The 12802-nt window shown below is 40.0% G+C and overlaps 1 protein-coding gene across 1 annotated transcript in view; it reads right to left on the reverse strand.

The window, feature by feature from the left end:
• LOC123253463 (mitogen-activated protein kinase kinase kinase kinase 4-like) overlaps positions 1-11886 on the reverse strand; it is a 233903-nt gene extending 222017 nt beyond the window's left edge. The window contains exons 1-2 of the mRNA XM_044682653.1: positions 11803-11886; positions 11451-11516 (exon numbers count right to left, since the gene is read on the reverse strand). Coding sequence (XP_044538588.1) covers positions 11451-11516; positions 11803-11886 — 150 coding nt within the window. The remainder of the gene's footprint in view (positions 1-11450; positions 11517-11802) is intronic.
• Between the last annotated feature and the right edge of the window lie 916 nt (positions 11887-12802).

The following is a 12802-nucleotide window of genomic DNA, read 5'->3' on the forward strand; positions in this document are numbered from 1 at the left end:
TATGTGTCATTGGACAAACCATGCTTCACTAGAATGGAGGAAAATCAGATGAGGACTCAGAGCCTCAGGGGGTTGTATTTCCTTTGTGAAGGATATGAGCCAACCAAGGTTTAAACATGCCAGTTCCTCCATGGGCCTGAGCTTTTCCAATAGCATTCCTCAGGCCCAGTGTCTGCCTGGGCCCAAATGGAGTGGGCCTCCTTTCTTTAAGACACAGAGGCAGCAATGGCCAGCATGGTCTTGCTTTCAGTCAAAAGAGAGCTATGGGGGGCAGCTGGGTAGTTCAGTGGATTGAGAGCCAGGCCTAGAGATGGGAGGTCCTAGGTTCAAATCTGGCCTCAGACACATCCCAGCTGTGTGACCCTGGGCAAGTCACTTGACCCCCATTGCCTACCCTTACCACTCTTCTGCCTTGGAACCAATACACAGTATTGACTCCAAGATGGAAGGTAAGGGTTTAAAAAAAAAGGGAGCTATGGACAATGGATTCTCATTGGGTCTATCCTGATTTTCCTGTGATTCACGGAACTTCATGGCTTTCCAGTCTGGTTCTTCTGTCACCTATCTTTTGGCTGCCTCCTATATTGACCCAGCTCATGGTTTGGCATTGGTTCCCATCTGCTATCTTAGCTTTGGCATTTCTCAATAGCCTGCTCTGTCCCCCACCCTCAAACTGATCTCCCACCTGCCTCACCCTACCCAGGGCTACTAATCCCTCATTTTCCCCATTGAACAGCATAAGGGCTTTCCACAAACACCATTCCTTTAGCCCACAGTGATTTATGCTTTCCTCCAAGTAAATGCTCAAGTCCAGTCCTCTTTTTTTTTTACTAAGGAAAAAACCTTACCCCTCAGTTCTATCAATAACTTTAGCAGAAGTTAAACTGAGAAATCTCAATTAGTTAAAAAAAGGAATAATCATAACTTGAAGAAACCCCCAAAGACTAGCTAATCCAACCCCTTCTTTTTACAGAGAAAGAAACAGAGGCTCAGGGAGGCAAGGCAATTTGTACACGGCCAGTATGTGTTTTCCTGGCTCTAAGTCTAGTGCTCTAGCCACTACCTCACACTGCCTTGTGAAGATCTCTTTTATTATCTGTGAAGTTCCCAAATCTCTACTCTCTATCCCTCTCTAGTTCCAGATTGTTTCTTGTCCATAGTATAATTATCCTACCAGCTCAACCTCAATATAATGAAAGCAGAATTGTTTATCTCTTAAGCCCTGCACACTGTCCAATTTTTCTATGACCACTGATTATAATCCCACTTTGCCTTTCCTCCAAGTCTGAGACCAAGGACTCTCTTTTACAGCTCCTCCAAAGATTCAGCTGCTAAGGCCAGCTGCTCCCTTCTCTAACATTTCTAAAAGACTGCTTTCCTTGTCTCCCGATCTCACCATTTTTTAGGGCACAAAAGTAGGGGCTACAACTTTGATCCTTTCCTTCTCCATTCCCTTTCCCTCCCCATGGGTGTCAACTAAGAATCTAAAACCCTGCCCTAACCCCCTGTGATTTGCAAATGAAAGAAATGTGGTGAGTGGTGATTCCAAAATTAAATTAGGCAACAATGCATGAGCAATGTTTTGAAAACAAACTGTTGTGCTTGCTGAAGCATTTCCAACAGACGGGGCCACGTTGTGAATGGCAGGCTGTCATGAAGCCACATTCACAGAATCTCAGAATCTCAGAATTGGAAAGGAGCAGCTAGTCCAACCCATGTCTGAAAAAGGAATCCCTCAACCACATACCCAATGAGAGGTTAGCTAGGTCCTGCCTGAAGACCTCCATACTCGGTTGCCACAAGGGGACAGTGATTGCTCCGGCATCTACAAGCTTCAGGTTTCCTTGCCCAGTGAACTTTTAAAAAACTCCAAAACCGTAAGGGTAAGGATTCTTGCTCTTATCTCCTCCAGAAATGAGGGCTGTGGTCAGAACCAACCCCTAGTAAAACTGATACATGAGTTGCCTTTTCAATAATCATGAGCCTTCTGCACACTTCCCTCTGTTGGGGGTGGGTGGGGTGGGTGACCCTTACAATCTACAGCACACTTGTGTGCAGGCAATGACTTGGTGCAGTGAGTGGTCAGAGAAGAAAAGCAGAGCAACAGAGCCCATTTGAGAATTGGATCCAGGACCTCAGCTTCATTAGCACTGCACTCCAAACCAAAGCTTGGGAAACAAAGGAAACCCCTATAGAAATCAGGAGCTATACTCAGGAGGCCAGTTGTCCAAGTGTGCCTCTGCTTACTTGATTTGTCTTATGACCAGATACTGTATCATCAAGTGGAAGAGGAGAGAAAGAAAGAGAGCAAGGATAGGAAAGAGGAAATCCTCTTTGATCAAAATGAACAAGATTTAAATTACTGTGCAACCACTAATCTGGTTCCAAAACATGCCCCTAAGACTAACAGGCTGCCATGCCCCTCTTCTCCTAATCTGGCTGTGATTCCAAGTCCCCTGTGGCCTGGGTGAGAACCTCCTTCCCTGTTATCACCCCCTAACTTCTTCCCAATACATCTCATCTCGGTGTCTCCTGAGTCCCTGTTCTGTTTCCCTCTGCTCTTCCACTAGGCCCTCTGGAATATCTGTTTTTATTCTTAACATATTTCCCTGCATTTTAGACCTATTTCTTGCATGTTCTGTCTATCTTCTTGCCATCACAGGAAGATGGATCCCCAATAAGACAATGTATCTTTGGTCAAGCTACCCCCAATACTTGGGGTATTGGAAGGAAGAATGTACATACTACATACCACTTACTCCTTGCTACTATTTCGAGAATCTCCCCCCAATATTGTCACTCAACAACCTTCCTTCCTTTCCTCCCATTCACTCCATCCAAATATGTCACCCTATCTAAATCCTTGTTGCTGTTAGCAACTGACTCCCAGGTCTTTCTCTTTCTCTCTTTTTATTTAAAAAAACAAACAAACAACTTTTACCTTCCATCTTAGAATCAATACTAAGTATTGTTCCAAGGCAAATAAGTGGTAAGGGCTAGGCAACTGGGGTTAAGTAACTTGCCCTGAGTCACATAGCTAGGTGTCTGTGGCCAGATTTGAACCTCTCAGGTCCTCCTGATTCCAGGCCTGATTCTCTATCCACTGCCACATCTAGCTGCCCTTCCTTTTCTCTTAAAGAAAAAAGTTTATCGATGCTTTAAAAACAATTTCTATTACTTCCCAGTGACTTTTCCTTCAACCCTCTAGTAAAACAAATCAAGAAACCAGCCATGTTTGAAAATGTATGCCCCATTCCAAATCCATTGTAAATTCTTCTTCTGATTCTGCTTATTTTGCTCAGCACCTCTACATAGAAATCTTTCCAGGTTTCCCCACATTCTTCATATTTGTAATTTCTCTTTTCTTCTAATACAACAATGTTCGATTGCATTCATTTATCACAATTTGGTCACTTAATCACAGGCATTTTCCTTCCAGTTCTGTGTTATTAGCAAAAAAAAATGCTGCCATAAATATTTCTGCATATACAGGACCTTTCCCTCTATCTTTGATCTCCATGAAATAAAGGTATCCTTTCACATTGTGACTTTTCACATCGTGGTTTCAATATATTGTAGATTGGCATAAGAAATTAAATGGGAATTTGGGGAATGTTTTGTGGAAGTCATAGACAACACGCAAAGGTCAGCAGATAACACAGAGTTTAGAAACTCGTAAATGCATAAAATATGTGTAGAGTATTATATAACATCAGCATATTTTATCTCTTCATACCATCAATATACACAACTTTTTTAAAATTAAAATAAGTAATAAGTTAAAGTTTGCAAAAAGAACACAATAGCCAACAGATAACACACAAAGGCTAGAAATGTTAATACTGACCTACATATAGCTTATGACCAAACACTTAACCAAAATTTCAAAATAAGGTTCTGGAAACACACCATAAAATAAAAAGAAACAAATTCAGACTTTTTCTCTGGTATGAAAATTTTTTATGAGAGTTTTCCAGATTGCTGGGATACTACATCTCTGTGATGTGGAAGGTATCTTGTAGACACCTAGTACTACTATCACTGGATCAAATGATATATATGATTTAGTTGCTTTTTTATTTTTAAACCTTTAACTTCTATCTTAGAATCAATATTGTGTGTCAGTTCAAAGGAAGAAGAGCAGTAAGGGCTAGGCACTGGGGGTTAAGTGACTTGCCCAGGGTCACCTAGCTAGAAGTGTCTGAGGCCAAATCTGAACCCAAGACCTCCTGTCCCTAGGTCTGGCTCTCAATCCACTAAGCTACCTAGCTGACCCAGTTTAGTTACTTTTTAGTATAATTCCAAAGTATCCACCAAAAGTGCTTTTGTGGGGGGCAGCTGGGTAGCTCAGTGGATTGAGAGCCAGGCCTAGACACGGGAGGTCCTAGGTTCAAATCCGGCCTCAGACACTTCCCAGCTGTGTGACCCTGGGCAAGTCACTTGACCTCCATTGCCCACCCTTACCACTCTTCTACCTAGGAGCCAATACACAGAAGTTAAGGGTTTAAAAAAAAGTGCTTTAGTGTGCCTGTTTTCCCACACCCCTCCAATACTTACCATTTTTGTCTTAGGTCAATTTCCCAATCTCATGGATGTAAGGAGAAACCTCAAAAATTTTTAAATTGCATTCCAATTATTATTAATCAATTGAAGCATTTCTTTCCTGTCCAATCTATTCTCCACATAGCAACAAAAGTGATACTCCTAAAATGGTCTAAATGTATTACTCTTCTACTTAATAAACTTCTTGTTGCCTCTATAATCACATACAGACTCCTTGGTTTGGCATTTAAAAGTTGTTATAACCATATATATAACTTACCTTTCCGGACATACTACATATTAGTCCTCTTCATACACACTATGATCCAGCAAAAGTGCTTATTGATAAGAACTCCATCTCACATCTTTGCGTTTGCACTGGCTGTCCTTCGTGCCAGGAATGCCCTCCTTCCCCATTTCTGCCTCTTAAAATTCAGTTTCCTTTAAATTATAACTCAAGTGCCACCTTCTAGAGGCAACTAAGTGGCACTGCAGAAAATTAGAGCTCAGGAAGAACTGAGTTCAAATCTAGCCTTAGATGCTAGCTGTAGGACCCTGTTCAAGACACTTAACCACTGTTTGCCTTAGTTTCCTTACCTATAATGCAAGGATAATAATGAAACCTACTTCTCAGGGTTGTTGTAAGGAGAAAAAGAAAACACCAACACATTGCTGTAGCATGTAGTAGTCTTAATTCCCTTTCCTTCCTTCTTACCATTTATATGGAGTCTTTCTTGATTCTCCCAGATGATGGTGTCCCCCCCCCTCAAAAAATGATCATACACATACTTGCACATATCTTCCTGGGGTACACTATAAGCTCTTTGTGGGCAAGGGCTGTTTCTGTTGTGATCCCAGAACTCAGCACAGAGCCTGGCACAATGTAGGGCCTTGATAAATGCTCAGTGATTGATAGTTTATTTGAAATCAGAAAATGTTAATGCTCTTTCATGCTTATTTTTCCCTATTATTTTCCTTGAGAATATTGATATTTTTTTCTTCCAGATGAATTTTGTTATTATTGTCTAGTTCTACAAAGCAGTGGTTCTCAAAATGTAGTCCAGGGATAGTTGGGGGTCTCTGAGCCCCTTTCAAAGGTTCTGTAGGGTCAAAACCATTTTTAAAACCCTAAAGCCTTCTATCTTGGAATCAATACCACATACTGGATCTAAGGCAGAAGAGCAGTAAAGGTGAGGCATTTGTACTTAAATGACTTACAGAGAGTCACATAGCTAGGAAGTGTCTGAGGCCAGATTTGAACCCAGAAACACCTGTCTCCAGGCCTGAGCCACTTAGCTGCCCTTCAAAACTAGTTTAGTAATAACACTAAGATGTTTTTAATTTCTAAAATGACAAACATATATAATCTCCATAAACAAAAGCTCTTGGGGGGGTAACAAAAGGGTGCTTAGATAAAAAAGTTTGAGAACAATTGGTAAAAAGTAACCCCCCACCCACCTGTAGTTTTAAGGATATAGCATTAAATATACAAATTAATTTAAGTGTCATGTTTTTATAGAGATGTAATGCCCATAAATGTTGAATCTCTATATTTTGTAAAAAGCATTTATATATAAACACATCTTGTAGTTACTTTGTATGGAATTTCTTTTTTTTATCTATCACTGCTGGGTTTTGTTAATAATATACACAATGACTGAATATTCTTGTGAGGTTTTTTTATATCTTGCTACCTCCCTAAAATTACTAATTGTTTAATGACTCTTGAGGATTCTTTAAGTAAATTATATAGTCTACAAAGAGGCAATTTTGCCTTCTTCACCTCTGCTTATTCTCTTAATTTCTCTTTCTTGACATAGCTATCATTTCTAGAACTTATTAAATATACATGACAATGAATATCCTTGCTTCACTTTTGTTCACATTAAAAAGGCTTCTAGCATTTCTCATTCCATTATATAAAATGCTAACTGTTTTAGATAGTAACTATTTATGAAATTAAGGAAAGAGTTAAATCTTATGCTGTTTAGCATTTATAACACAATTGAACACTATAATTTGTTAAAAGCTTTTTTTGCATCTATTGATATAATTATGTGATTTTTATTGTCATCTCTATTAATATAGCCTACCATGTTTATAGTTTTCCTAAAGGTAAACCATCCCTTAATTCTTAATATAAATATAATCTTGTCATAGTGAATCATCTTTTGAATGTGATTCTGTAGTTGCCTTTCTAATATAATGAATATTTTATGTTGAGATTAATTAATCCTGATCTATAGTTTTCTTTCTCACCTTTTATCTTCCCTAGTTTGTCTCCCATTTTTCTCAACGACTTAAGTACCTTGCTCATCACCTACCTCTTTACCCAACACCCTTATACACCAATGTACACATTGTTTTTGCCTTAAATACTTTGGCCTCCCAGTTTACTAACCTCCTCAAACCCCATGTCTTATATCTTCACTCCATCTCAGATCTTCCTTATATTTCATTTCTTTCTACTGAATTTTTAAATCTGACTCTTTTTCCTTCTTATTTTTTGTCATGCCTTTAGCATGACATGCTTTTTTGTCATGTCATTAGCAATATTAATCCATGAAGGAAGCAAGGTCAAATGGAAGCCATGTTGTATGGTGAGAATTACTCTATGTCTCAAGTTATGAGTCATAATTAGTCTCCCCTCCTAAGTCCATGTTCTCTTGGCTCTGGTTCTATAACCCCTACTATCTTGGGTGCTAGTTATCTTGGAGTCTAATATATCCCCTCTCTGAGGTGTGATATAATCTTGGGAGGTAAAACCCTTTCTCAGAAAAGATGGTTTTCTAAAGGGCAAATATCCTCTCCATATACCCTGGCTAGGTTTCTTACCACAGACATACATCTGGAAACATGAATTAGTCCTTTCCCCTTCAGTGTCAAGGTAGTGCTGGGGCAAGAGCAGCTTCCAAAAGCACTCCATTGAAGCTCTCCTTCTGAGACAACATGAAACCTTTAGTGACAGCTCTTTGGGTTCAGCCATTCGGCTAGTTCCAAATCTGCCTAATTACACTATCATTTAGCTCACATCTTTCTATCTTTTCCACAACAAGAGCAGGAGAGATTTTATCATATTCTTTGCTAAAATCTAGGTAAACTAGATCTGCAGCATTCCCTTAATCTACTAGCTTAGAGATTCTGTCAAAAAAGGAAATAAGGGTAATATGGCTTTTCCCTGCAGAAACCTTGCCTTCTCTTTGTGATGGCTGCTTCCTCATCTGGATATTCACTAGCCCTCCTTTTAATAATCTTTTCCAGAATTTTGTCAGGATTCAAAGTTGAGCTCACTGGTCTAGAGTTTGAAGGTTTTATTTGCTTCCTTTTTTTCAAAGTTAGGACCTCTGCCCTTCTTCCTTCCTGCAGCATCTCTGTTTTCCGTGTTTTTTCTAAGATCATGGACTGTGGCTCAGCATTCGCATCTGCCAGTTTTAGCAATCTCCCCAAAATATAGCTTATCCAGGACAAATGACATGAATCCTTCAAGGGCAGCTTGAAGATTTTACTATCTCCTCACTTATCATAGGTATTATTTTGCTCTATCCTTTCCAGTTCAAAGGTTACTCTCCTCACCAGAGAAAACAGGAGCAAAACAAGAAGGAAGCAGCTCTGCTTTCTTTCTGCCATCAGTTGTCATCATCTCAGCCATTCTGAGCACTAGGCCTGAGCCTTTTATGATCTTTTTCTCTCTCCTTAACACCCTTAAATAAAACTAAAAACATCTTTTGGGCTGTTCTTAGTAATTTCCCTCGACCTCAGCTCATTCTAACCTTTTGAACTCTTGAAATTACTTTTATAAGATTGTGTTGCTATGTTGTATTGTAATGTATTGCACTGTATGGAGGCAGCTGGGTGGCAGGAGAGAGAGGCCCTCTATACATATATACTCTATACAATGACCCCGAGCAAGTCACTTAACCTTTGTTAACTTCAGTTTCTTTAAGTATAAAATGGGGATAATAACAGCATCTATCTTGCAGGGTTGCTGTGAGGAACAAATGAGATAATATTTGTAAAAAGTAGCAAGCAGGTGCCATATAAATGCTTATTGCCTTCTCTGTATACTTTCCTTGTTTCTATATTCTGTATATTTGTTTTTAATCTAAATTGAATAGTAACTTCCAGCTGCATCCATATCAGTCTCTCTAGATAAGTCATCTTCTTATCAGAACTGTTTCTCTCTATGCCTTCATAATTTCATCCTTGGGAATTTTCTATTTCTCCAAGGTTGACTTCTGACTTTTCTTAACCCATGGAACCTTACCTCTACTTCCCTGGAACCCTCCAAAGTCTGTTCTCCCTAAATATAAGGTGGGACTAACTATGCCAAGCTTTTCTCTCCTCTTTCAGTTAGTGGGGTAGTTCTCAAATATTTCCTTAGAGTGCCAAGTACCATACTAAACCTTGGATACACAAATATAAAGATAAAATGGTCCCTGCCTTCAAGGAGCTTGCATTTGGATGGGAGGGACACATAAATAACTTAATTCAATAATTTAATAAATGTATTATAATGATAATACATTTTAATAACTTAAAACTTTTTAAAATACACTAGACTGGGTTGAGGAGGTTTGTCTTTTTTTCTCTTCTTGATAGACACTCCCCTACTCCCCAGTTATTAACCAATGGAAAGTAGTCATAGAAGGGGAAGACAGGTACAGCTGGGATATAGGGTAGGGGCCAAGCCGAGCAGAAGACTCCTATAGAACATGAGATTTGGGTTGAGTCTTAAAGGAAGCCTAAGGAAAATAGGAGGCAAAGATATTAACTTACATATCCTGACACCTTGGTTGTGATGATGATACCTCTGATCCTGAGCAGGGAAAGATGGATGGATGGACAAATAAACAATAATAGATATATACGTACAACATACACACAAGCAATCACCACAGCCCTTTTCCCCAGAATTACTACTGTGTGAGGGTTGGCCCGAATGACTTCTAAGGTTGTTTCCAGCATTAAAATGATGTGATTCTTATGGCTCTCTATAGAGGACTCAACATTAAATAATGTATTAACTATAACTGTATACCTATAATTAAAGAAGCTAATTTTTATGGAGCATTTTCAGTGAGTTTGAATGTATCTTTTATTCAGAACTATTTCTGTAGTATAATATCTGCCTTTATCTTGAATCAGTTTCTTTTTACTCCCCAAACAATTTTGGACAGTAACCCAACTGGCCCAAAATGTTCTAAATATTGATTTGTGGGCAAAACAATCAGTCACGATGGATCCAAATAGTTGTGTGACTGGCAGGATTCTAATTCTAGACCTTGGCTGGACTGAAAGTTAGAGTTGGAATTGCTCAGAAAGAGTTCTGCCATTGTGGGTCAATATATCCCAAGCAAATACTGGACCTGACCCAATAACCAGTTCCCAACACAAGACTTCTCATTTACAAATTGATAAACAAAAGCAACAGAGTTTTGGAAGGTTGGGAGACCTAAGATTGGATTCCATTTTAGAAATGACCTGAGATAGTTTCTTCATTAAGCTGCTCCAGGATTTGGCTTTGGGAATGATGAACATTGCCAGCTGTCATTGATTCTCTGAGCAACCTTGCTTTGATTCCTCCTTCAGAGACATTAAGTGTTTCAGGGCCTGCCTGCTCAGCTATCTTTGGTGATTACAGTAGTTAAGAACTGACACCAAGTTATCTTCTTGTCATCTGGGATGGGACTGGGGGCAGGCGAACACAGTAGGTCTCAGGAAAAAGCAATATCTATCAAGTATCCAGACCCCAACAAGTCATAGATCGAAGACCTGGGTTTCTATTATGAAGTGAGCCTCTTGGGTTCAAAATAATGGTTCCTCATGGACCTTATAGTCTGGATTATTGAGCCTTGCCTTTTTTCTGTTTCTTAATAGACACTCCCCTCCTCCTCAGTTCGAAACCAATTGCTTCCTTGAAAGCAGGTAACCACCTTCACTGACTTTCAGAACTGGCAAAGTTTGGAATGTAGAAGATAAGATATTGCTAAGATATAGCTTTGGGGGAAGGACTCTGAAAAGCAGATCTGGATCCTAGCAAGAATAATGACTAGCTAGAGTAGAAGCAGTAGATGGGGCTTTCAGATACTGGTTTTCTGGGGTCTCTCTTGAACTTGGCATTTTTTTCCTTTTCTCTCCATGAAAGGAAGAGTAGAAACTTGGCTCAATTCTCATGAACACTCTCACTCTCTCTCTCTCTCTCTCTCTCTCTCTCTCTCTCTCTCTCTCTCTCATCCCCTCCTGGTTGCTCATGAGAATAGCAGCCTCTTGGCTCTGCACTCCTTTTTTCTCTATGTTAACAGCCAGGAGGGCTGGAGCTTAGGGGGCTCTATCCCCTCTAGGCAGCCAGGAGAGCAAAGTAGAGGAAAACCAGTTTACTTCTCTCCTCTACTCTTACTTGTTTCACCTCTTTTCCTAGTGGGCTCCCCTCTAGGTTTCCACTCTGCTCTTCAACTCTTCCTAAGCACCCATTTCTACCTCTCTATCAGGAGTAATTGTATAATCTTTAGTTCATGTTTAGTTCCAAAATTTGACCCTCATTATACAAGAAGGATTTGGGGCAGGTTTGTATAGTTGTACTGAGGCAGGAATTTCACCTGATAGTACACAGGCCCTCAATAATTCTCATGAATTGTCTTTAATTCATACACTCTGGTTTTGGATGGGGAGCCAGTGGACAGTGCATAAGAGATCCCAAGAATCCTGGCCCCCAACACATTTGGAGTCAAGCAAGCTTGGTAAGAGATCATAGATATAGAGTTAATTAACTACTTCTCTCTCTTTCAAAAGAGATCGATCCCTATGCTGCAATCAAACAAGGCAAGTCCAAACTTCAGGAAGGCTAATTTTACACAAGCTATAATGTTGGTTTAAACAGGAAATGTCAAAGGAATGAAAAGACAGCAAACCTTATAGACTTGTCCATAGGTCCCATTTCCAACCACCTGGACCAATTCAAATATGCCGGCTGGATCCTGTGAAAGGAAAAGAAAATAAGAGTTATCTCTTGGGCAGAAAGAACTGACTATTTAGGGAACAATTTCAATTGTGTCTCTATGCAGCCCTGTTCATTTGGAACACACATGGAAAGATCACAGAATGACAGTTCAAGAAAGGACTTTTGGGGTCATCAAATTCAATACCCTCTTTTTTACACAGGCAGAAACTGAGGCCCAGCAAGAGAAGGGAAGAGGCTTGCCCAAGGTCATAGATGTAGTGAGAGGGGTGGAGCCAGGATTCTTTGGTCTGGTCCTTTGACACCAGGTCTTGTACTAAGGACCTCTGCTGGAACTCTCCTTCTAAGATGACATAGAACCACTTACTACTCTGAATCTGGCCATTCATTCACATCCAAAGCCATTAAATAGATTGTCATCTGTTACCATCTCTCCGTCTTTTCCACAAGGAGAGCATAAGATAGTTACATGACATGAAACTTCCCTACCCTCCAGGTTCAATCTCAAAGGACTAGCATTGAGGGGACAGCAAGGGTGGCTCAGTGGATAGAGAGCCAGACCTGGAATGGGGAGGACCTGAGTTCAAATCGGACACTTTCTAGCTCTATGACCCTGGACAAGTCACTTAACCCCCACTGCCTAGCCTTTAACCCTCTTTTGCCTTGGAACAAGCACACAGTATTGATTCTAAGGACATGTGGTCCTTTTTTCTCAACTCAAGTTCACCTGTCTTTTTGCATAATACTATGCATTTTAGAGCTCTCAATTCCCTGTTTGTGCAACTGTGTAGTCTCTATATTGCCAATCAAAAGAGTCCTCAGAGGCAATTGACTGTTTTGAGATCCTTACTTTTTATGTTAATAACAACTCTAAGACAGGAGGGAAGGACTGGAATATTGGAGTTAAGTGACTTGCCCAGAGTCACACAGCTAGGAAATGTCCAAGGCCAGATTTGAACTTAGGTCCCTCTGAGTCTAGGCCTCGCACTCTATCCACTGCGCCACCTAGCTGCCCCCAGAAGCAACTGATTCTACAGATGAGGAAACAGACCCAGAAGAGGGGAAGTAACTTGTCCAATGTTATACAGTGAGCAACAAAGTCAGGATTTGAACTGTCAGTCCTACAATTCCAAATTCATGCCCTTTCCACTGCACCAAGAAACTTATTTTTAAAAAAAGAATTTATTCATAGTTTGACTGGAGATAAAACAAAGTACTTAACTTCTCCTGCCCAAAGTTTCCTCATGAATAAAATAGAAACAATGAGGTGGAATGGTTCCTTGAATAAGTCCCTTATCATTTTGT

This window comes from Gracilinanus agilis, chromosome X (assembly GCF_016433145.1).
Source record: "Gracilinanus agilis isolate LMUSP501 chromosome X, AgileGrace, whole genome shotgun sequence".
Taxonomy (NCBI): domain Eukaryota; kingdom Metazoa; phylum Chordata; class Mammalia; order Didelphimorphia; family Didelphidae; genus Gracilinanus; species Gracilinanus agilis.